Consider the following 24,780-nt stretch of genomic DNA (forward strand, 5'->3'; position numbering starts at 1 on the left):
CCAGCCACCGGGACGTCCACCTGCCCCAGCCAGGCAGTGGCTCCTCAGACTCCTGGATGCATGAACTGCGGCCCCACGCCAGCTGCCCTGTGCCTGTTCTGTTCTGTGGCACGTCTGCAAGGCAGGGCCTGATTCCACTGTGTTTGCTTCCTCTGGCAGCGGTGGACGGTGAGGAGGGCTGGTCTCCGTGGGCAGAGTGGACCGAGTGCTCGGTGACGTGTGGCTCTGGGACGCAGCAGAGAGGCCGGTCCTGTGACGTCACCAGCAACACCTGCTTGGGGCCCTCCATCCAGACACGGGCTTGCAGCCTGAGCAAGTGTGACACCCGCAGTGAGTGTTGGGCGTGTGACACCCGCATGCCTGTGGGGGTGGGGCTGGGCTTCCCTCAGCCTTTGAGACCTTTGCAAGGGACAAAGCTGTCCTCAGGAGGCGCTGGGCCTTTGCAAGGATTCTGGCCAGGCGAGGCTTTTCCTCCCGGCTGATGGGAGGGGTTCTCCTTCCCTCTCCTCGGCAGCTGTGAGATGCTTCTCAGTTAATAAGGCACATGGTTTATAGGCAAACGCCCCTCTACGCGGCACAGCCTGATCTCCCTGTGCTTCTTGTGTTAGTCCGGCAGGATGGCGGCTGGAGCCACTGGTCACCTTGGTCTTCATGCTCTGTGACCTGTGGAGTCGGCAACATCACACGCATTCGTCTCTGCAACTCCCCAGTGCCCCAGATGGGGGGCAAGAATTGCAAAGGGAGTGGTCGGGAGACCAAAGCCTGCCAGGGTGCCCCATGCCCAAGTAAGTGTGGTGAAGACGCGGCCCTGGGTAGGTGGGTTCGCAGGCGGCTCACAGTGATCCGGGGTGCCAGGGTCTGTTCCAGTCCAGTCCAGCTGAGCAGCAAAGGGGGCTGCTATCCCAGGCCTGGCTCAGTACTGGACCCATCCTTTGTGATTAATTCTGCTCACCTGTGCTCAACGCCAACCTCCTCTGAGATAGTCCCGTTTCATCCTGGTTCAGAAGAGACTCTAATTAAAAGAAGAATGAGCCAGCACTGCAGCTGTGTCATGGGAGTGAGTGTGGATGGGGAGTGACTGTGGATGGAAGTGAGTGAGTGTGGACGGGGGACTGAGTGTGGACAGGGAGGGAGTGTGGATGGAGGAGTGAGTGTGGATGGGGTGTGAGTGTGGATGGGGAGTGAATGTGGATGGAGAGTGAGTGTGGACGGGGAAGTGAGTGTGGATGGAGAGTGAGTGTGGATGGAGAGTGAGTGTGGATGGGGAAGTGAGTGTGGACGGGGGAGTGAGTGTGGATGGAGAGTGAGTGTGGATGGGGGAATGAGTGTGGATGGGGGAGTGAGTGTGGATGGGGAGTGAGTGTGGATGGGGAGTGAGTGTGGACGGGGAAGTGAGTGTGGATGGAGAGTGAGTGTGGATGGGGGAGTGAGTGTGGACGGGGGAGTGAGTGTGGATGGGGAGTGAGTGTGGACGGGGGAGTGAGTGTGGATGGAGAGTGAGTGTGGATGGGGAGTGAGTGTGGATGGGGAGTGAGTGCGGATGGGGGAGGGAGTGTGGATGGGGAAGTGAGTGTGGATGGAGAGTGAGTGTGGATGGGGGAGTGAGTGTGGACGGGGGAGTGAGTGTGGATGGGGAGTGAGTGTGGACGGGGGAGTGAGTGTGGATGGAGAGTGAGTGTGGATGGGGAGTGAGTGTGGATGGGGAGTGAGTGCGGATGGGGGAGGGAGTGTGGATGGGGAGTGAGTGTGGATGGGGGAGGGAGTGTGGATGGGGAGTGACTGTGGATGGGGAGTGAGTGTGGATGGGGGAGGGAGTGTGGATGGGGAGTGAGTGTGGATGGGGAGTGAGTGTGGACGGGGAAGTGAGTGTGGACGGAAGTGAGTGTGGACGGGGGAGTGAGTGTAGATGGGGGAGTGAGTGTGGATGGGGAGGGAGTGTGGATGGGGGAGGGAGTGTGGATGGGGGAGTGAGAATGGATGGGGAGTGAGTGTGGATGGGGGAGTGAGTGTGGACGGGGAAGTGAGTGTGGATGGAAGTGAGTGTGGACAGGGGAGTGAGTGTGGACGGGGGAGTGAGTGTGGATGGGGAGTGAGTGTGGATGGGGGAGTGAGTGTGGATGGGGAGTGAGTGTGGATGGGGGAGGGAGTGTGGATGGGGAGTGACTGTGGATGGGGAGTGAGTGTGGATGGGGGAGGGAGTGTGGATGGGGAGTGAGTGTGGATGGGGAGTGAGTGTGGACGGGGAAGTGAGTGTGGACGGAAGTGAGTGTGGACAGGGGAGTGAGTGTGGATGGGGGAGTGAGTGTGGATGGGGAGTGAGTGTGGATGGGGGAGTGAGTGTGGATGGGGGAGTGAGAATGGATGGGGAGTGAGTGTGGATGGGGGAGTGAGTGTGGATGGGGAAGTGAGTGTGGATGGAAGTGAGTGTGGACAGGGGAGTGAGTGTGGACGGGGGAGTGAGTGTGGATGGGGAGTGAGTGTGGATGGGGGAGTGAGTGTGGATGGGGGAGTGAGTGTGGATGGGGAGGGAGTGTGGACGGGGAGTGAGTGTGGATGGGGAGTGAGTGTGGATGGGGGAGTGAGTGTGGATGGGGGAGTGAGTGTGGATGGGGAGTGAGTGTGGACGGGGAAGTGAGTGTGGATGGAAGTGAGTGTGGACAGGGGAGTGAGTGTGGACGGGGGACTGAGTGTGGATGGGGGAGTGAGTGTGGACGGGGAGTGAGTGTGGATGGGGGAGTGAGTGTGGATGGGGGAGTGAGTGTGGACGGGGAGTGAATGTGGACGGGGAGTGAGTGTGGATGGGGAGTGAGTGTGGATGGGGAAGTGAGTGTGGATGGGGAGTGAGTGTGGATGGGGGAGTGAGTGTGGACAGGGAGTGAGTGTGGATGGGGGAGTGAGTGTGGACAGGTAAGGAGTGTAGATGGGAGTGAGTGTGGACAGAGGATACCGCAGATGCACAGAACTGTGTCTCTCTGAAATAGCCTTTCCCTGCGCCTGTGCAGACTGGGGTGGGGTGGGAGTTACAGAGCACTTGGTCCAAAGCATCAAGGGCTTCCCCAGGGAGACCTGGCTCAGGAAGTGCATGGACATGCTGAGAACAAAAGGGTGTGCAGGGATTGCTTTCAGCGGTGCTCACGCCTCGTGGATACTGCTTATGAGGACATCGAGTGTCACACCAGGCTTCTGAGTTGAGGTCACCCTCCATGACAGAGGGATACCTTGGCGAGGAGTTCTGAGCTTCTCAGTGTAAATGGTGGTGTGGGGCCGGGCACGGTGGCTCACGCCTGTAATTCCAGCACCGTGGGAGGCTGAGGCAGGAGGATTGCTTGAGGCCAGGAGTTTGAGAGCAGCCTGGGCAACATAGCGAGACCCTCTCTATTAAAAAAATTCTTTTATTAAAAAGAGGAGGTGGTATGATTTGTCTTCTGGAGGCCAAGAGATTGCAGCAAAACCACTGGAAACGCTGTCATCTGCACCACTCCTGGAATACACCGTTGCAGCAGGCTTAGTGGTGCGATCACGCTCTGACCTGTAGTCAGCCAACCCGGGGAGAAACCAGTTTGTGAGGCTGTATAGGGAACACCACGTCCCACCTGCTTTTCCCTCTCACTCAGCCAGCTCGTGTTCTCCACCCCGGGCCTTGCTCTGAGCTCTCCACGTTGGTTTTCCCCACAGTCGATGGCCGCTGGAGCCCCTGGTCCCCATGGTCGGCCTGCACTGTCACCTGTGCCGGTGGGATCCGGGAGCGCACCCGGGTCTGCAACAGCCCTGAGCCTCAGTACGGAGGGAAGGCCTGCGTGGGGGACGTGCAGGAACGCCAGATGTGCAACAAGAGGAGCTGCCCCGTGGGTGAGTGAGGGGTGGCAGTGGGGGCACTGAAACCGGCTTCCGTTCTGATGACAAATGCAAACGCTTTGGGAAACTAGATGAAAAACACAGAAAAGAAAAATCCATTTTAGTTGCACATGAGAAGATAACTGCTTTTCACATCTGTATTTCAGTCCTCCTGTATTTCTAATGTAAAAACAGAAAAGATGCCACGTGGCGTGACCTGTGGAATGCAGGTAGTTGTGTGGTGTAGAATGCGGTGTGTGAGTAATTGTGTGGCGTGGCCTGTGGAATGTGGGTAGTTGTGCGGTGTGGCCTGTGGAATGTGGGTAGTTGTGTAGTGTGGAATGCGGTGTGTGGGTAATTGTGTGGTGTGGACTGTGGAATGTGAGTAGTTGTGCGGTGTGGCCTGTGGAATGCAGGTAGTTGTGTGGTGTGGAATGCGGTGTGTGAGTAATTGTGTGGAGTGGCCTGTGGAATGTGGGTAGTTGTGCGGTGTGGCCTGTGGAATGTGGGTAGTTGTATGGTGTGGTCTGTGGAATGTGGGTAGTTGTGTAGTGTGGAATGTGGTGTGTGGGTAGTTGTGTGGTGTGGCCTGTGGAATGTGGGTAGTTGTGTGGTGTGGCCTGTGGAATGTGGGTAGTTGTGTGGCCTGTGGAAAGTGGGTAGTTGTGTGGTGTAGACTGTGGCATTTGGGTAGCTGTGTGGCTGGGAACATAGCATGTAGATAGTTATGTGGTATGGAACATGGTGTGTGGGTAGTTGCATGGTATGGAATGTGGCACATGGATAGTTGTGTGGTCTGGGATGTGGCATCTGGATAGTTGTATGGTCTGGAACATGGCATGTAGGTAGTTGTTCAGTGTAGAACATGGCACATGGGTAGTTGTGTGGTCTGGAATGTGGTATGTAGGTAGTTCTATGGTCTGGAACATGGCACGTAGGTTGTTCAGTGTGTAATGTGGCATGTGGGTAGTTATGTGGTGTGAAACACGGCATGTAAACTGTGATATGATCCGGAGCGGGGCATGTGGGTTGTGAAACATGGCATGTGGGTAGCTGTGCAGTGTGGAACGTGGCACATGGATAGATGTGTGGTCTGGAATGTAATATGTAGTTGTGTAGTGTGAAACGTGACATGTGAGTAGCTGTGTGTTGTGAAACGTGGTGTGTAGGTAATTGCGTGGTGTGGAACATGGTGTGTGGGTCGCGGTGTGGTGTGAAATGTGACACATGGTAGTTGTGTGGTCTGGAATGTGGCATGTAGGTAGTTGTGCGGTGTGGAAGGTGGCATGTGGGTAGATGTGTGGTCCGGAATGTGGCACGTAGGTAGTTGGGTGGTGTGGAAGGTGGCGTGTGGGTAGCTGTGTGGTGTGGCCCGTGGCGTGTAGTCATAGTGTGCGTGTGCTTCTGTAACCCACTGCACTGTGTCCAGCTGAGCAATGCATTCTTGGAAATGGCGCCCCTAGATGCTCATCCAGAATCACACCGCAGTATTCCTGACTACACAGTTTGATGACAAGGACATCCAGAGTGTTTGACAGCACGCAGGGCGGCCTTCCCTCTGTGCTGTGCAGGGTGCGTGGTTAACTCTGCTGTACCTTCTCCCACCCAGATGGCTGTTTATCCAACCCCTGCTTCCCGGGAGCCCAGTGCAGCAGCTTCCCCGACGGGTCCTGGTCCTGCGGCTCCTGCCCCGTGGGCTTCTTGGGTAATGGCACCCACTGTGAGGACCTGGACGAGGTGGGTGACCCCGCCCTGGGCTGTGGGCGCCCTGGAGGTCGGGAGTGGCCTCTCACGTCTGCTTGTCCCCACAGTGTGCCCTGGTCCCCGACATCTGCTTCTCCACCAGCAAGGTGCCTCGCTGTGTCAACACTCAGCCCGGCTTCCACTGCCTGCCCTGCCCACCCCGATACAGAGGGAGCCAGCCCACTGGGGTTGGCCTGGAGGCAGCCAAGACGGAAAAGCAAGTACGCAAGGCCGGCCTTCCTTGTGTGTTGTGGAGGCTTTGGAAAAATCAAATGAGTTCGCAAAAGAAGCAGGAGGAAGGAGAGGAAGGGGTGGTGTGGCCCAGGAGAGACATGGGAGGGGCTGGCCCGGGGAAGCTGAGCACCGACACGGCTTGGCGGCTCCTCTCAGCACGGGGTGAAGGGCTGAGTGCTCAGGTGAGGCCTGTGAAGGTCAGGCCACAACCTCTCAGCTATTAGCGGCATCCCTTGGTGAGCTGCAGCCGAGGCTCAGAAACGATGACTGAGTCACTCACAGAGCCTCAGGAACAAACAGCACCTGCAGTGCACGTCCAGAAAGCCCTTCCCACGTCAGGACTTGGGTCTGCTTGGGACGGGGCCTGCTGGGGGCCACGGTGCCCGACCTCCTGCCTCGATGCCTCCAGAGCCATCATCCTGCCTGTCACTAACCACACAGCCCTTCTCCCCTTAGGTGTGTGAGCCCGAAAACCCATGTAAGGACAAGACACACAACTGCCACAAGCACGCAGAGTGCATCTACCTGGGCCACTTCAGCGACCCCATGTACAAATGCGAGTGCCAGACAGGCTACGCGGGCGACGGGCTCATCTGCGGGGAGGACTCGGACCTGGACGGCTGGCCCAACCTCAACCTGGTCTGCGCCACCAACGCCACCTACCACTGCATCAAGGTGAGGCGCGGGGCTTGCAGGGCACCCAGGGCCATGGCGGTCAGCCCTCCTCCTGGTGCCAGGGACGCTACGTCGAGGAGGGGAGCACAGCGAATTTCGAAGCCTGGTGAATTTGGAGGGAGCGTCTCCAAGGCCTCTTGCCTGATCACCAGGTTGAATGCGTCCTCCCGGTCCCCTTTCTGGGGGTCCTTAGTAGACACATCCACACTCTGGCGCTGCCCGCTGCTGGGCACCAGAGAACAGCAGGCACCTTGGCCCATATTTGCAGCTGTGTGCATCGCATCACCCGAAAGTGTGAGTAGAGGGAGGACGCCGCCAGCTCCACGCTCAGCTCCAGGCTGTGCCGAGGCCGTTGTGTCTCAGGCAGGTCTGGCCAGGCTTTGTCACTTGGAAAGAGTTAGGACGTGGTTTTCTTCCCAAAGCCCAGGCGTGTTGCGGTATAAGGAGCAGCTCAGCTGGCTGGGAGAAGGAGCTCCTTCGGGGCCCATCACAGGCTGGACCGCTTTCCTGTGGCCACCGGAACGAACACCACGGTCCAGGAGGCTCAGAACAACAAAAATCTGTTACCTCGCAGCTCTGGAGGCCAGAAACACGACGTCATGGTGCTAGCGGGGCCATGCTCCCTCTGCTTCTCCCAGCTTCTCTGGCTCAGCCGTCGCTGGGCTTCTGGGGCTGGTGGCTGCATCACCCTGACCTCTGGTCTGTCTTCATACCACTTTCTCCAGTGCCTTTCTCTCCCGAAGCTTCCTCTGCCTCTCTCTGATAAGAACACCTGTGCTTGTGTTTAGGGCCCACCCAGATAATCCAGGACGAGCCTCTCTGTTCAAAGTCCTTAACCTAATTGCACTTGTTACCATATAAGATGAAATTCACTTCAGCCATGTCAGGTGACATTCCCAGGCTCCAGACATTACGACGTGGACATCCACAGTGGGGACCACTACTCAGTCCACCGCACAGGGTGCCCCAAAATGTGTTACTGCAGTTTTATGCCTTAAGAAAGTCAGACATGGAAATGCCACAAACTGACACAAAATACCACTTGAAAATATAACTATATTCATTTTTATTTAACATTTAATCACACTTGTGAATTTGTGTTAATTTTCCCTTTCAGTCCCTCTTGACTAAAGATGGCAAATACTGACTGAAATTTCTCTTTCAGTCCCTCTTGACTAAAGATGGCAAATACTGACTGAAAATACTGAAACAAAATATGAATATGTTTTAAAATCAATGAGGCACTGATCCCAACCTATGTTACACCCCTTGCCTACCCAGCCTACACTTCCTGAAGCCCCTGATTTCAGAAAGTCAGCTGTAGCTGAGACCATGCTGCTGGAAGATAGCCCGATTATTCTTTCCATTGTTGTGGAATTTTAGATGGAAATTTAATAATTTTGAAAATGGTACATAATTTACAAAGTTACGTGTGTGTGTGTGTGTGTGTGTGTGTATGGGACTGCCCAGAGTGTGCTGCCAGAAATGTTTTGAATAATTTTATCTATTTTAACTGCACAAAAATATATAAATATATACACACACGCACACACACACACACACACTCACACACACAAAATAATTTAAAAGAGAGACTTGACAAGGGACCCCGTGCCTGTTCCCATATTCACCTGACACACAGGTGCTGGATCCTCCCCATTGCCAGGGGCCCCCATCTGGGATCCATGTCCTCCATGACAAGCAACATGCTGTCCTTTCTTGATCTGTGAGTGCTGAAACTCTGGGCTCCAGGACAAGACTCCACATTCTGTTTTCTGATTCAATGAGTGATGCACTTTGAGCCACGGGGAGGAGACACCCGTTGGGGCTCTTGTACACGTGTTCAGGAAACTGAAACAGATGCTCTACTCTCTACCTTTTCCTAGATTTCCAGTTCCCTCGAGTTGTTAGTGTCTGTACAACTCAGCTTTAAATTATGGTATAATTGGGCTGAAATGAAATGAGTTTTTTGCCCTATTACATGCATTACCCACTCATCGTGAAGAGCTGAGTTAGCAGATAATTTCAAGTTCTCAGCCCTGGTTTCTGAACATATCACATACATATTTGAAAGACTGTTTTCTTTGAGATCTTTTGGCTGGTGAGGGTTAAATGTTTATAAGCTTTGGCATTTTGATTTATGAGCTGAAGTCTGTGGGAAGGAAAGCGCCACTAAAGCCTCTTTTCTCTCCCATGTTCTCTCAGAGCAATACCTTGTCATTCTCTTCTTGTTTCTGCCGTTGTTTGGCAACCTCACTGGGATCCTGGGCTCCGAACACTAGTTTCTTTTGTCTCCCTCATGAGTAGTGGTGACGTCATTTCCAGGGCAGGAGTTGAGAAGAAATCCATGTGCCTCTGGCCTCTTGGCTCCTCTCTTAGCTCCCACTCAAGATCGAGGACAGACGGGGGACGCTTCCTTCCTCAGAGCCAAGCTGGTTTCATTTCACCTGCATTCCTGAAAGAGGCGCTTTCCTGAATGTTTTTCCAAGTATTCTTCCTTCTCTAATTGCAGGATAACTGCCCCCATCTGCCGAATTCTGGGCAGGAAGACTTTGACAAGGACGGGATTGGCGATGCCTGTGATGATGACGACGACAATGATGGTGTGACCGATGAGAAGGTAGGATCGGCTCGTGCCGCGTACCTGTCCTGGGTTCCAGGAGCAGTGAGGTCCGCAGGAGGCTGCTTTATACCAAACAGCCCTTATCAACGTAACTGCCATTGTCTTGCAAGCGTTTGTGCATAAGCAGTTCCCAAAGGTCACTGTAAAGTCAGTCACTTGCAAAAGCGGATTACCTCAGTGCATGGGACTGCCCAGAGTGTGCTGCCGGAAATGTTTTGAATAATTTTTCTATTTTAACTGCACAAAAATAGAAGACCTCCTCTCCTTCTGCGGAGGAGCCAGTGATGGGCAAGGCTGACACCACCACGAGTGACAGACTTGCCTTTATGGCAACCTTTAAAATATTATCATTTTTCTGAGAAAATTGCTGCAAACACAAATGGTTTAACGTATTTGCACACAAAGCAGCTCTAGCAAGAATAGATTACGTTTTTACTCACTGCTTTCTTACATCTGACTTTGATGGAGACATTGACTCACTAATCCATTCATTTATTTGATATTTACATCTCTCCTCACCATGAAGTGTATGTTATACTGTTTTTGCCTCAGCAATCTCCGAATTTTCAACAGAAATGATGATAAAATTATTTTATATTGAAAAAGTGTTTGGCGAGGGCTAACCGGCTTTTTTTTTGTTTTGACGGAGTTTCAATTTTGTCACCCAGGCTGGAGTACAATGGCATGATCTTGGTTCACTGCAATCTCCATCTTCTGAGTTCAAGCGATTCTCCTGCCTCATCTCCCGAGTAGCTGGGATTACAGGCGCACACCACCAAGCCTGGCTAATTTTTGTATTTTTAGTAGAGATGGGGTTTCACCATGTTGGCCAGGCTGGTCTCGAACTCCTGACCTCAGGTGATCTGCCTGCCTCAGCCTCCCAAAGTGCTGGGATTAAAGGTGTGAGCCACCTCGCCTGGCCCTAACTGGCTTTTTGAAGTGCTGGGATTAAAGGCGTGAGCCACTGAGCCCAGCCCTGGTCTCGAACTCCTGACCTCAGGTGACCTGCCCGCCTCAGCTTCCCATAGTGCTGGGATTAAAGGTGTGAGCCCCCGCGCCCGGCCCTAACTGACTTTTTGGTGTGCTGGGATTACAGGTGTGAGCCACTGTCCAGCCCTAACTGGCTTTTGTGTTTGTTTGATTTCTATATTGATTTTCATCAGTTTTTAGTACATAACTTATAAGTGCTAAACGGCTTGACACACATTCCTATGATCTTCGTTAAAGTCTTCCCTTTCTTGTTTTTCCAGGACAACTGCCAGCTCCTCTTCAATCCCCGCCAGGCTGACTACGACAAGGATGAGGTTGGGGACCGCTGTGACAACTGTCCTTACGTGCACAACCCCGCCCAGATCGACACAGACAGCAACGGAGAGGGTGACGCCTGCTCCGTGGACATTGACGGGGACGGTGAGTGCTTCTGCTCCTTCCAACACATGCAGTTTTTTTTTTTTATTTTTTATTTTTTGAGACGGAGTTTCACTGTTGTTGCCCAGGCTGGAGTGCAATGGCACCATCTTGGCTCACTGCGATCTCCACCTACTGGGTTCGAGCGATTCTCCTGTTTCAGCCTCCTGAGTAGCTGGGATCATAGGCACGCACCACCACACTCAACTAATTTGGTATTTTTAGGAGAGACGGGGTTTCACCATGTTGGCCAGGCTGGTCTCAGACTCCTGACCTCAAGTGATCTGCCTGCCTTGGCCTCCCAAAGTGCCGGGATGACAGGCGTGAGCCACTGCACCCGGCCCAATGCATGCGTTTTAAGGGTCACAGTTGGAGGCATTTGCAAGCTTCATGTTTTATTCTGAATTTTGATAAGCTCCTCTCATTTTTACACTACTATAAGATTAAATGATTCGTTCAGTTATTCCCATAGGGGCCCATGCTTATTCTGCCTTGCCTTTTCCTGAGGGTCGGGGACACCGGCCACAGGACCGCCCTAGAGAAAGCTATGCATTTGGTATCCTCCTCTCTCTGACCCCCGCCTCGCAGTCCTGGGCCTCATGCTTCTTCATGGCATCTTTTCTAAAGTTCACCCTTCATTCAAAAATTCCAAGAAGCCATTACATGTTTTCATCAAACTGAGCTTCCAGGAGCCGTGGGTCTCTCCTGTGCCCCCATCCTGGGACATCTGTCTCTGCGCCCTTATTTCTAAATATGTATTGGAAAGCTCCTCCCACAGGGCTCAGTTAGAATAACATGGGTGTATTGTGGCTACCTCTGCCACTGCTCCCGGCTGATGCTTTACCTGGAGAGCTTTGCTGGTCTCGGTAAGCGAGCTCTGCAACCCAGTGCCACAGTCACCGCACGGCGAGCGAGCTCTGCAACCCAGTGCCACTGTCACCGCACGGCCGCTCCTTCTCTCGGGGGCCTGGAGACCAGGCGAGCGCTTCTGTAGAACCAGCAAGAGCTTGGGGCAGGCTCACGTCCACGCCGAGGTTTGACCCCAGCTCCTCCACACTGGGCCTCATGGGGTCCTCTTCCCAGCCCGGCGCCAGCCACACCCCTTCTGAGCCACCCCAACCTGCTGTTCGGTCTCACGGCAGGGTTCTCAATCTAATCTTTTCCCCTGATTTCTGCCTCCACCCTCTTCTCGGTCTCGGGAATGTGGTGGGTTGCTGTCTAAGGGCTCGTGGTGGCCAGGGGGCTCCTCGGCTCTCATCCAGGGTGGCGTCTGTGATGTGCTGGATGCAGATCTCAAGCTCCCAGTCCCTTCCGTTTTTATTTTTTAGGGGCTCCTTACTTCCCTTCTCCAGACCTCACCTGACCAAAGCAAGGCGAGCGTCTCAGCTCAGTTCTGGCTCTTCCTGTGGACTCGCTGCCGTGTCACGTTTTGCTCTGTCATTTGTGACACTGTCGCTGATGGGATTGTTTAGTTCAATGCTAGTTATATTTTTATAACTTCAGTATCAATGCAACTCATCATTTTCAGATTTCTTAAAATAAGATATGACATCGAAAAACCCTGCCACTGTCTGCCATTGTTTTTTCCTACTCATGTGCATGGATGATAAGCTCCTAGGAACTCAACGCGTACTTTCTGAGTGGGTATTAGGGAGAAAGAAGCAATTTAGCAAGCTCAGATTTACACGGCGACAGCACATTCAGCTGCCCCTCCTGCAACATTGCCCAGAAGTCTCCAAAAGTTGGTTCTATTTCAAATGAAAGGAATTTGAGTTGTAATGAAATACGTCGTATGTTCTTCTAAAATCTAATAGTCTTTATATTTTACTATATTCTTAGGCTTCTTTTTATTATCATTAAATAAAAGTGTGGCTGTAAGCAATTTCACGTGATAGGAACCCAGTGAGCTTCTCCTAAACTCACCTGTCCTTGTGGTTTGTTTTTGTTTTTTTCCCCCTTTGAACACCAACAGATGTCTTCAATGAACGAGACAATTGTCCCTACGTCTACAACACTGACCAAAGGGACACGGACGGTGACGGTGTGGGGGATCACTGTGACAACTGCCCCCTGGTGCACAACCCCGACCAGGTGAGGGCAACCGTGAACAGGCAGGGTTGGTGGGGTTGGGGGTCCTCATCAGAGGGACTTGGATGGTGACAGTATGGGGGGTCACTGTGACAACTGCCCCCGGTGCACAACCCCGACCAGGTGAGGGCAGCTGCGGGCAGGCGGGGTTGGGGGTCCTCATCAGAGGGACTTGGATGGTGACGGTGTGGGGGGTCACTGTGACAACTGCCCCCGGTGCACAACCCCGACCAGGTGAGGGCAGCTGTGGGCAGGCGGGCTTGGGGGTCCTCGTCAGAGGGATGTGGATGGTGACGGTGTGGGGGGTCACTGTGACAACTGCCCCCGGTGCATAACCCTGACCAGTTGAGGGCAGCTGCGGGCAGGCGGGGTTGGGGGTCCTCATCAGAGGGACTTGGATGGTGACAGTGTGGGGGGTCACTGTGACAACTGCCCCCTGGTGCACAACCCCGACCAGTTGAGGGCAGCCGTGGACGGGCGAGTCTCAGGTCCTCATCAGTCCCCTCCACGGGGCCTTGGCAGTCTTCCATGAGCTCCGCCAAGACAGGATAACATGGAGTTTTCAATGATTTCAATCAAACACATTTACTCAACTCAAATCGCAGCACAATTCTTGTATCTCAGTGGCCATAGGCCAAATGAATAAATGCCTTCGCCTCATCAGCTGGAGCGAGGTTGCATCTTCACAGAATTCTCTCCCCATTTTCCTGATGCCAACTAGAAACTGGCTTTATTCCCAGGTTTGCGTTTGAAAGAGACAAGGGAAGACAATCATCTTGATGCAGCCCATAGGACATATTCTAGCAAATGATGTAAAAAAAAGACATGATTACTTGGTAGTTCGTGCTTGTCTAGTGAAGAAGCACAACGTCTTCCTTTAGTGAATTACTGTGGAGAGGTGGCAGAGGGTGGAGAGGTTCCTGGCCCCAGTGCTGGTCCTGACGTCAGGGTCGGTGTGACCTTAGACCAGCTGCCCTTGCGTGACCCGGGGCTTGTGCTGCAGGACGAGGAGGCGGCTCTCAGGCTTGCGTCCTGCTGGTTCCTCTCCACCTCCTCAAATTGGCACTCCTCTGCTGTTTCCCTCACGCCCCATCCCCTAGACTGACATGGACAACGACCTCGTCGGGGACCAGTGTGACAACAACGAGGACATAGATGACGACGGCCACCAGAACAACCAGGACAACTGCCCCTACATCTCCAACGCCAACCAGGCCGACCACGACAACGACGGCCAAGGCGACGCCTGCGATCACGATGATGACAACGATGGCGTCCCCGACGACAGGGACAACTGCCGGCTTGTGTTCAACCCAGACCAGGAGGACTTGGACGGTGGGTGCTCTCCCAGCTCATCGGGTGTGGAGGAAAACGGCTTCTGAGCAACCCACTAGGGCAGAGACATGTATACACAGAGATCAGCTTAAATCTGCTGCTGGAAAAAAGGCAGTTACTTTGGGCCTCTTAAAGCTATGGGTCCACGAAATATGAGTTTCCTCTGCCCTGACACTCAGCACATTCTTGACTGTGTGTACCCTTCAGCAGGTGTGCTGCCTCAAGTGTGTGTGCGCGTTGGGAGGAGGAGAAATCCCTGCCCCCATGTCACTGCTAGATCATTGATGATCTCCTAGAAACAAAGCCAGTTATAAACATAGGATGAATTGGAGATTTGGCACATGGGGCCAGGCAGAGGACAGGGAGGATTTTTTTAAGAGCATTTTTTTAAGAGCAAAACAAACAAAAGTGGCACGAGTGTGAAGCGTGAGAGGAAGAGCTGCTTTGCTCAGGGGTGAGCATAAATAGGTAGCCCATAGGCACGGGGGGTGCTGAGGAAGGAGCTGGATGGGCTGCAGTCCTCAAAGTCAGAGTCCCTGAGTAATAAACAAGGGCACAGCTGTGCTCTGGGGATTCCTGGGTGGCTGTGAGAAAGTGGTCCTCACTCGGAGTTGGGCTCTGGCTGACACAGGCTCTTTTTGGAAGCTGTGTCCTTGACAGATGGAGATAAGGACTTGAGGGGCATCTGAGACAGCATGACTCAGAAGTACGTGGGAGACGCTGGGATCAGAAGGGCAGCTCCCGGGTTCTCCCTGAGCAGCATGAAGGGATGGAGTGAGCACAGGAAGCCTCATCTGGACTCCGTGCTCTGGTGGGCAGGGGCTTGCTCCCCAGGCAGCCTTTCCACAGAGAGGGCCTGGGATGGAGAGAAGCTGACAGGGAGAGCAGCATTTCAGCATTTCAGAGTGCCCTGATAGCAACTATGTGCCTGCCACACGGTAGGTGGAGTATGTTCTTGAACAGAACGGAAACTAGTTGAAGAATATGATGAGATATTCAATCCAACTTACCTTTCCTCCTAAAACAGCAGGCAACGTGAAAGCTAATTCAGTACGTTGCTATCTGCCTGTCAGGTTATCGTCATTGCCGTAGGCTGACTGGACACATGTGGCAAATTCGTGGTCCCCCCTGTTTGCACCAGGCCCACCTCATCCCCACTCCCCACTATGCCACAACCCTGTTGAAAACTTGACAAGGACCTCCTAAACAGCAGAAGTCCATGTCTCCCTAGGAAAAACCATTTTAGTGTGAGTTCCGCTTTGATGCCCAATAGACTATAAAAGGCAGGGATGACTAAGAAAAGTAATAACAGACATTCAGAAAACTATCCAAAAAGAAAGCTGGAAATGCAGGTTGATATTACTTGACAGCCATTCAGGTTTTATACCCTCAGCGTTGAGTTTGGAACACGGTGAGAAATGGCTTTATGTGAATTTGCTGTGCTGGCCTTTGCTGTGTATTTATCACAAAAATGTTGTGAAAAGAGTTGAGGCTCCTCACAGCAGTGAAGTCAAATGTTTTGGAGATTGCAGAGCATGAATCCACAAAACACTGCAAAGCACTCAGTCTTAGATGTTCGGGGAATGACACACTCATGTTTCTCAGACATAGAAAAGCAAATGGCAAACCACCAACTTTGCTTCTTTGTTTCGTGTGTGTGTGTTTTAGTTATTTTTATTTTTTATTTTTTGGCTTGTTCTTTGTGCATAGGTGATGGACGGGGTGATATTTGTAAAGATGATTTTGACAATGACAACGTCCCAGATATTGATGATGTGTGTCCTGAAAACAATGCCATCAGTGAGACAGACTTCAGGAACTTCCAGATGGTCCCCTTGGATCCCAAAGGGACCACCCAAATTGATCCCAACTGGGTCATTCGCCATCAAGGCAAGGAGCTGGTTCAGACGGCCAACTCGGACCCTGGCATCGCTGTAGGTGAGTCTCTGAGTCACGGCGGTGGTGCAATTGCTCTGGGGGAGGCACCCACAGAGGATGCAGACTGTGCTTTAAGATCATGCAGGTGGGATGCTGTGTGGTCTTTCCGGAAGCCCCCAGCCTTCCATGGTCTGTGAAACTGTCTGCCTAGATAAGCTTGACAGGCACATGCACCTGCCGCTCTGAAGTCTCTGAAATGTCAGTAAACCATTTTATTTTATAGACTTGGTCTATGAAATGGGACCTCATAACCCCCTCAGAACTCTTGTAAGTTGACTCTTAAATCCCTTCAATTCCAATAATCTCATGGTAAAAGAGCCCACTGGGTATGAAGAGGGGAGCCCGCCCCGCCCGCTGGGCATCCATTCTCAGATGGTCACAGGGCCAAGGATTGCCTGAAACCTGTTTCTTTTTTTCTTTTCTTTTTCTCTCTCTCTTTCTTTCTTTCTTTTCTTTTCTTTTCTTTCTTTCTTTCTTTCTTTCTTTCTTTCTTTCTTTCTTTCTTTCTTTCTTTCTTTCTTTCTTTCTTTCCTTCCTTTCTTTCTTTCTGAAATCTGTTTTTTTCTTTTCTTTTTCTCTTTCTTTCTTTCTTCTTTTTTTTTTTTTTTTTGAGATGGAGTCTTGCTCTTGTCGCCCAGGCTGGAGTATAGTGGTACAATCTCAGTTCACTGCAACCTTTGTTCCCGGGTTCAAGTGATTCTCCATTACAGGTGCCCACCACCATGCCCGGCTAATTTTTGTATTTTTAGTAGAGACGAGGTTTTGCCATGACTGGTCTCAAACTCTTGACCTCAGGTGTTCTGCCCGCCTCAGCCTCTCAAAGTGCTGGGATTACAGGCATGAGCCACCGCTCCCGGCCACCTGAAAGGTGTTTCTAACAAAACCTTATGGCATTGCATCCAGGTTTTGACGAGTTTGGGTCCGTGGACTTCAGTGGCACGTTCTATGTAAACACTGACCGGGATGACGACTATGCCGGCTTCGTCTTTGGGTACCAGTCAAGCAGCCGCTTCTACGTGGTGATGTGGAAGCAGGTGACGCAGACCTACTGGGAGGACCAGCCGACACGGGCCTATGGCTACTCCGGCGTGTCCCTCAAGGTGGTGAACTCCACCACGGGGACGGGCGAGCACCTGAGGAACGCGCTGTGGCACACGGGGAACACACCGGGGCAGGTGAGGATGGCCGGCCGGGCCCGTGCATCTCCTGTGTGCCACTGTGGCTGCGGGTGTTTCAGCAGGACTAGCCCAACCCCACTGTGGCTGCGGGTGTTTCAGCAGGACTAGCCCAACCCCACTGTGGCTGCGGGTGTTTCAGCAGGACCAGTCCAACCCCGAGACCCCAATTTTGTTTTTATCAATTTTAACTCCAGGCACAGTTATTTTAATAATCTTACTTTATTATAGACACTGTGCCTGGGGTTACAACTCAACACATTTGATTATTACCCGTTAAACACAGTTGCTAATCCCCTTACAAATTAAACCTCTTTTACCTTCCTCTGGAGAACAGGAGTGAGCACAGGACATAACGATCAGATATAATATGAAAAACATTTTTTAAAATTGGAGATAGGTAGAACTGAATATCAAAACTTTAAGTATTTTGCCCGACATCCCGTATCAAGGAAAGAGAAGATCCAGACATGAACCCAGGAATCTAGGGTCAGGTGCCTGGGCTCTTCAATCCAGGAATCTGAGGGTCAGGTGCCTGGGCTGTCAGCCCTGAGTCACACTCTCTGTCCATGGGCTTCAATCTACAGTAGAGATTTGGATGATAAACACATCAGAGAGAGATGGAGCACCATGAGCCTTAAATGTGAACTTTCAGAGTCATGTTTTTGCTTCCTGCTTGGTGTTACGGGGCTGTGGTTAAGGTCCTGGGTGCCCATGGCACTCAAGAGTGCTGTGTTCTTCCTCAGGTGCGAACCTTATGGCATGACCCCAGGAACATTGGCTGGAAGGACTACACAGCCTACAGGTGGCACCTGACTCACAGGCCCAAGACTGGCTACATCAGGTGAGGGCAGGTCAGCACAGCTGCATTTCTTCCAAGGGGCTTCCCATCGGATGGCACATTATATAATGTTTGAACATTAGTAGACAAATAAGCTCAAGTGAATTCTAACTTTTTGTTTTACTCTAGATTTTTCAGCATTAACTGCCTTCTCTTTTCTATCCTGCATCTCTACTAAATATTACATAGTTTTAAAAAACGGTTGAAAAGGAGAACATACAATCTGCTTTGTTTTTAAAATGACTTTTGGGATGATAACCGTATTTTCTCCTAATGAATAGCCTAGGCAGGGGAGAACACCTGCAATTAGAATAACTGCATCTTTACAGAATTAGCATGTGCTTTATTGGAGACTAGATTTGTACCTGTTTCTGATGATGTAGATGGCTGAATTTAAAACACGGTTGTATGAAGTTTTGACACGGTTAGCCCAACAGAATCTTTTCCCTTGGCTTAACAGCTTTTGTAATTGATTTTTATTGAAACAAAATGTGGTCAATTTAAAATCAAGGTATTTTCGTTTTTGTTTCTTCAAAGTTAATAAGCACCAAGATCAGGCCAGACTCTGTACAGATGCCAGGAGTGTGTGAGTCCCTGGCAATAGTGGGCAGATCTGTGTGGGTGAAGTGCAGGCTCATGGCCTGGCTGGAACGTCTCCCTAGAGGGCCTCCCATTTATTCACACTTACGCCCCATCCTCCCGTTGGGGGCTTGGTGTATCTGGTCCTGCTCCCACACAGCTTCTACAGTGGGGAGGAAAGTCAGTGAGCTCATGATTTTAGCACATGGTGAAGTAGGGAGAGTCCAGTGTGGCTTCCCAGGAAGTGGGAAGTTTCCTCCTCACCCCACCAAAGGCAGAGTCTCCTCTAAAGCCCTTGCCCGGGTAACTGTAAGTGAACTCACAGATTGTGACAATGGTGTGGTTGCAAGAAGGGAGGCGTGCCCTGGATCAGTGCTGCACCAGGGGTGGCTGGAGCTCCAAAGGAGAAAGCCAGTGATGCCCCCTGGGGCACTGAAGCCCTGGGCAGGGTATCCACAGCTTGTGTCGGGAGCCGACCTGCCACCACTGGTGAATGCTTCATGGAGTTCATGTTTTCTTTCTTTCCTCTTCTTCTTTTTACAAACCATTTTTAGAGTCTTAGTGCATGAAGGAAAACAGGTCATGGCAGACTCAGGACCTATCTATGACCAAACCTACGCTGGCGGGCGGCTGGGTCTATTTGTCTTCTCTCAAGAAATGGTCTATTTCTCAGACCTCAAGTACGAATGCAGAGGTGAGTGTGAGTGCTTCAGGTTAGTGGGGAAGGCATGTGGCACCCAGAAAGGGAAAGTGCACTTTTCCACTTACAAAAGCTGTACATCAGGGCAATAAACCTAATGCACGATACCACATGAGACCCTCGCACATTCCAAGCAGCCATTTCATTTGGTCAGCTTGGATTGTTGTTTGTGGTAATTGCATTTGGATGCCTCTGGTAGAACACTTTCCAATTATTTACAGGTCCCACCCATCCTCATTGTGCCATATCCTAGAGTTTCCTAGATTTCCTCCACCTTCCAGGCTCCTGACGCCATTTTAGATTGGTACCCTTGCATTAACAATGGCAGGCAGGCAGGAAGGAAGGAAGGAAAGAAGGAAGGGGTTTCTCTATAGTTATCTCACTACAAGTATATTTGAATCAAAATATTATAGACCTGGAAGATAACTTGAATCCCATCTGCTCTAATTCCATGACTTCACGTGCACATTACCCTTCCACAGATGCGGGAAATAAGGCTCAGGCTGCTTCTCAAAAATTACACATTGAAAATCATGTGTTTGGCTGGGGGCAGTGGCTCATGCCTGTAATCCTAGCCCTTTGGGAGGCCAAGGCGGGTGGATTCCCTGAAGTCAGCAGTTCAAGACCAGTCTGGCCAACAGGGCAAAACCCTGCTGGGGTTGATTTCTCTGTTTGTTCTGTGGAAGTTTTCTTCTTATGTTAGGATGACTTTCAAGGCATCTCATTTCCTCCCATCCATCCATATCATTCATCCACCCACCCATATATCTCATCCATCCACCCATCCATCCATCCATCCATCCACCCATCCACCCATCCATCTCATCCATTCACCCAACCATTCACCTCATCCATCCATCCATTCATTCATCCATCCACCCACCCACACACCCACCCATCTCATCCATCCATCCATCCATCCATCCACCCATCTCATCCATCCATCCATCCATCTATCCATCCATCCATCCATCCATCCATCCATCCATCCATCCACCCATCCATCTATCCATGTAATCCATCCACCCACCCACCCACCCACTCATCCATCTCATCCATCCATCTACCCACCCATCCACACAACCATTTCATCCACCCCCACCCACTCATTATCCCATCCATCCTTCCATCTCATCCACTCACCCACCTACTCACCCATCCATCCACCCACATATCCATCCATCTCATCCATCCATCCATCCATCCATCCATCTCATCCATTTACCCACCCACTCATCATCCATCCATCCAGCCACCACTCATCCATCTATCTTATCCATCCATCCATCTCAGTCACCCACCCACCCACTCACTCATTCATCTCATCCATCCACCCACCCATCTATCTCATCCATCCATCCATCCGTCTCATCCACCAACCCATTCATCCATCCATCCATCCACCCACCCACCCATCCATCCATCCATCTCATTCACCCACCCACCTATCTCATCCATCCATCCATCCACCTATCTCATCCATCCATGTCATCCATCCATCCATTCATCTCATCCATCTCATCCATCCATCCATCCATCCATCCATCCATCCATCCATTCATCCACCCATCCGCCCATCCATCTCATCCATTCACCCAACCATCCATCTCATCCATCCATCCATTCATTCATCCATCCACCCAACCCACACACCCACCCATCTCATCCATCCATCCATCCATCCATCCATTCACCCAACCACCCATCCACCTATCCATCTAATCCATCCACCCATCCACCTCATCCATCCATCCATCCACCCACTCACCCATCCACCTCATCCATCCATCCACCCACCCACCCATCCACCCATCCATTTCATCAACCCCCACCCACTCATCTATCCCATCCATCCATCCATCCATCTCATCCACTCACCCACCTACTCATCCATCCAGCCAGCCACCTATCCATCCATCCATCCATCCATTTCATCCACCCACCTATCTCATCCATCCATCCATCCATCCATCCATCTCATCCATCCATCTCATCCATCCATCCACCCATCCACCCATTCATTTCATCCACCCCCACCCACTCATCTATCCCATCTCATCCACTCATCTATTTCATCCACTCGCCCACCTACTCATCCATCCATGCACCCACCTATCCATCCATCCATCCATCCATCCATCCATCCATCCATCCATCCATCCATCCATCTCAGCCACCCACCCATCCATCCATCCATCCATCCATCCATCCATCCATCCATCCATCCATCTCAGCCACCCACCCATCCACTCATCCATCCACCAATCTAGCCACCCATCCATCTAATCCCCCACCCACCTATCTATCCCATCCATCCATCCATCCATCTCATCCACCCACCCATCTCATCCATCCATCCACCTATCTCATCCATCCATCTCATCCATCCATCTATCTCATCCATCCATCCATCCATCCATCCATCCATCCATCCATCCACCCATCCATCTCATCCATCCACCCATCCATCCATCTCATCCAGCCACCCACCCACCTCATCATCCATCCACCCATCCATCCACCCATCCATTTCATCCATCCACCCATCCATCCATCCATCCATCCATATGGTAGCTCTCATTTTTAATTAAAGTAGTTATATTTCAGGTTCTAGGTGAAACAAAATAAAACACTACCCATGGCCCAGTCATCCTAACTCTGTTTATTGCTTTTTTTCTTTTTGTAGATGTTTAAACAAGATTTGCTGCATTTCCGGCAATGCCCCGTGCATGCCATGGTCCCCAGACACCTCAGTTCATCGTGGTCCTTGCGGCTTCTCTCTCCAGCAGCACCTCCTGTCCTTTGACCTTAACTCTGATGGTTCCTCACCTCTTGCCAGCAAACCCAAACCCAAGTGCCTTCAGAGGATAAATATCAGTGGAACTTAGAGATGAACATCTAACCCACTAGAGGAAACCAGTTTGGTGATATACGAGACTTTATGTGGAGTGAAAATTGGGCATGCCATTACATTGCTTTTTCTTGTTTGTTTAAAAAGAATGACGTTTACATATAAAATGTAATTACTTATTGTATTTATGTGTATATGGAGTTGAAGGGAATATTGTGCATAAGCCATTATGATAAATTAAGCATGAAAAATATTGCTGAACTACTTTTGGTGCTTAAAGTTGTCACTATTCTTGAATTAGAGCTGCTCTACAATGACACACAAATCCCATTAAATCAATTATAAAGAAGGTTCAATTCAAATTTGAAGTAATGTTATAATAAGGAGAGATTAGAAGACAACAGGCATAGCAAATGACATAAGCTACCAATTAACTAATTGGAACATGTAAAATAGTTATAAAAATAAACGAACTCTCCTCTTGTCCTACAATGAAAGCCCTCATGTGCAGTAGAGATGCAGTTTCATCAAAGAACAAATATCCTTGCAAAATGGGTGTGACGCGGTTCCAGATGTGGATTTGGCAAAACCTCATTTAAGTAAAAGGTTAGCAGAGCAAAGTGCTGCGCTTCAGCTGCTGCTTGTGCCGCTGTGGTGTCGGGGAGGCTCCTGCCTGAGCCTCCTTCCCCAGCTTTGCTGCCTGAGAGGAGGCAGAGCAGACGCACAGGCCGGAAAATGCACATCTAACTCGTATCTAGGCTTCGGTAACTGCAGACAAGTTGCTTTTACCTAATTTGATAATACATTTCATTAAGGTTCCAGTTATAAATGTTTTGTTAATATTTATTAAATGAATATAGAATGCAGCTCCATTTACCAATAACTTATTTTAAATATGCCTAGTAACACATATGTAGCATAATTTCTAGAAACAAACATCTAACAAGTATATAATCCTGTGAAAATATGAGGCTTTATAATATTAGGTTGTCATGATGAAGCATGCTAGAAGCTGTAACAGAATAAATAGAGAATAATGAGGAGTTTATGACGGAACCTTAATATATAATGTTGCCAGTGATTTTAGTTCAATATTTGTTACTGTTATCTATCTGCTGTATATGGAATTCTTTTAATTCAAATGCTGAAAACGAATCAGTATTTAGTCTTGCCAGGCACACCCAGTAATCAGTCATGTGTAATATGCACAAGTTTGTTTTTGTTTTTTGTTTGTTGGTTTTTTTTTGCTTTAAGTTGCATGATCTTTCTGCAGGAAATAGTCGCTCATCCCACTCCACGTAAGGGGTTTAGTAAGAGAAGTCTGTCTATCTGATAGGGAGCAAATCTTTTTCCCCTTTCTGTTAATAGTCATCACATTTCTATGCCAAATGGGAACGATCCATAACTTTAGTCTTAATGTACACATTGCATTTTGATAAAATTATTTTTGTTGTTTCCTTTGAGGTTGATCGTTGTATTGTTGTTTTGCTGCACTTTTTACTTTTTTGTGTGGAGCTGTATTCCCGAGACCAACGAAGCGTTGGGAGACTTCATTAAATGTAGCGACTGTCAACAGCGTGCAGGTTTTCTGTTTCCGTGTTGTGGGGTCAACCGTACAATGGTGTGGGAATGATGATGATGTGAATATTTAGAATGTACCATATTTTTTGTAAGTTATTTATGTTTTTCTAAACAAATTTATCCTATAGGTTGATGAAACGTCATGTGTTTTGCCAAAGACTGTAAATATTTATTTATGTGTTCACATGGTCAAAATTTCACCACTGAAACCCTACACTTAGCTAGAACCTCATTTTTAAAGATTAACAACAGGAAATAAATTGTAAAAAAGGTTTTCTATACATGATCTCTCTCCCTTTTTTAAAAAGAATTAGCAGGGTTTCTACTGGGGGGAAAGGGGTAAAAGGAATTGGCATTTTGCCTCCTCTAATGTAAGCAGGCCTGCGGTGTGATCACGGGCTATCTCCTCACAAGTCACAGGTTAAAATGCAGGCTGAAGGGCCTGGTGGAGAAGGAAGCCCTGCTTGACACAGGTCTCTGTTCTGCTGAGCCTCCCAGCGCGGTGTGGGATACAACCATTTAGCAATTCATCTCTCCTGCCTCTGCTCATTGTCAAACGAGGGAACAGAACTTTGTAGGGAATTTGGCAAACATGATTGAAATGATTCAGAAAAAGGCAACAGCACAAGGGACCCTCTCCCTAATACTAAATGTTCTTCCCTCTTGACTCATTCTTCTGAGTCAGGCGGAGGGAAGTAGCAGACCCCAGAGGAAGGGCCCATTTCCAACCATAGCACTGTCTAAAAACGGGCCAATCAGGCTCACCAGTTGGAGGAGGCAACGGCAGCAGCACAGGATGCTGGGGTTTCTTTAGCAGTTCCAGCTGTTCTTGTTGGGATTTCTGAGTAGTATGGAGCCAGACACAGGAAAGACACAGAGAAGAAAAACAGGGAGAGAGGGAGAGAGGGCATCCAGAGAGAAAGGGGAAGAGAGGGAGGGACTGGGGAGAGAAAAAGAGACAAAGAGACAGAGGGGGAGTGTGGGGGAGGGAGGAAAAGAGAGCGAGATGAATAAAAACAAGTATATTTGGCTGAAACACGCTGGAGTGAGTCAGACAGTGAAGCAATAAGATATAGGAAAGGCCATCTGAGGCAACAGGCTGTGAACTGAAGGCCCTGGCTTTGAGTTGTGAAATGGGTGAGTTTCATTTCATCAATATGGAGGAAAGAGCTAGAT

At 50.3% G+C, this 24,780-nt stretch overlaps 1 protein-coding gene across 1 annotated transcript in view; it reads left to right on the plus strand.

The window, feature by feature from the left end:
• The window catches only part of THBS2 (thrombospondin 2), a 39,636-nt gene extending 15,751 nt beyond the window's left edge, over window positions 1–23,885 (plus strand). The window contains exons 9-23 of the mRNA XM_005551410.4: window positions 160–330; window positions 609–785; window positions 3,676–3,849; window positions 5,444–5,571; window positions 5,646–5,798; window positions 6,268–6,486; window positions 8,999–9,106; window positions 10,360–10,519; window positions 12,489–12,607; window positions 13,705–13,939; window positions 15,650–15,877; window positions 16,781–17,052; window positions 17,799–17,896; window positions 19,027–19,166; window positions 21,859–23,885. Coding sequence (XP_005551467.3) covers window positions 160–330; window positions 609–785; window positions 3,676–3,849; window positions 5,444–5,571; window positions 5,646–5,798; window positions 6,268–6,486; window positions 8,999–9,106; window positions 10,360–10,519; window positions 12,489–12,607; window positions 13,705–13,939; window positions 15,650–15,877; window positions 16,781–17,052; window positions 17,799–17,896; window positions 19,027–19,166; window positions 21,859–21,866 — 2,390 coding nt within the window. The 3' untranslated portion in view covers window positions 21,867–23,885. The remainder of the gene's footprint in view (window positions 1–159; window positions 331–608; window positions 786–3,675; window positions 3,850–5,443; window positions 5,572–5,645; window positions 5,799–6,267; window positions 6,487–8,998; window positions 9,107–10,359; window positions 10,520–12,488; window positions 12,608–13,704; window positions 13,940–15,649; window positions 15,878–16,780; window positions 17,053–17,798; window positions 17,897–19,026; window positions 19,167–21,858) is intronic.
• Window positions 23,886–24,780: the final 895 nt, after the last annotated feature.

Source organism: Macaca fascicularis, chromosome 4, assembly GCF_037993035.2.
Source record: "Macaca fascicularis isolate 582-1 chromosome 4, T2T-MFA8v1.1".
In the NCBI taxonomy this organism is placed as follows: Eukaryota; Metazoa; Chordata; class Mammalia; order Primates; family Cercopithecidae; genus Macaca; species Macaca fascicularis.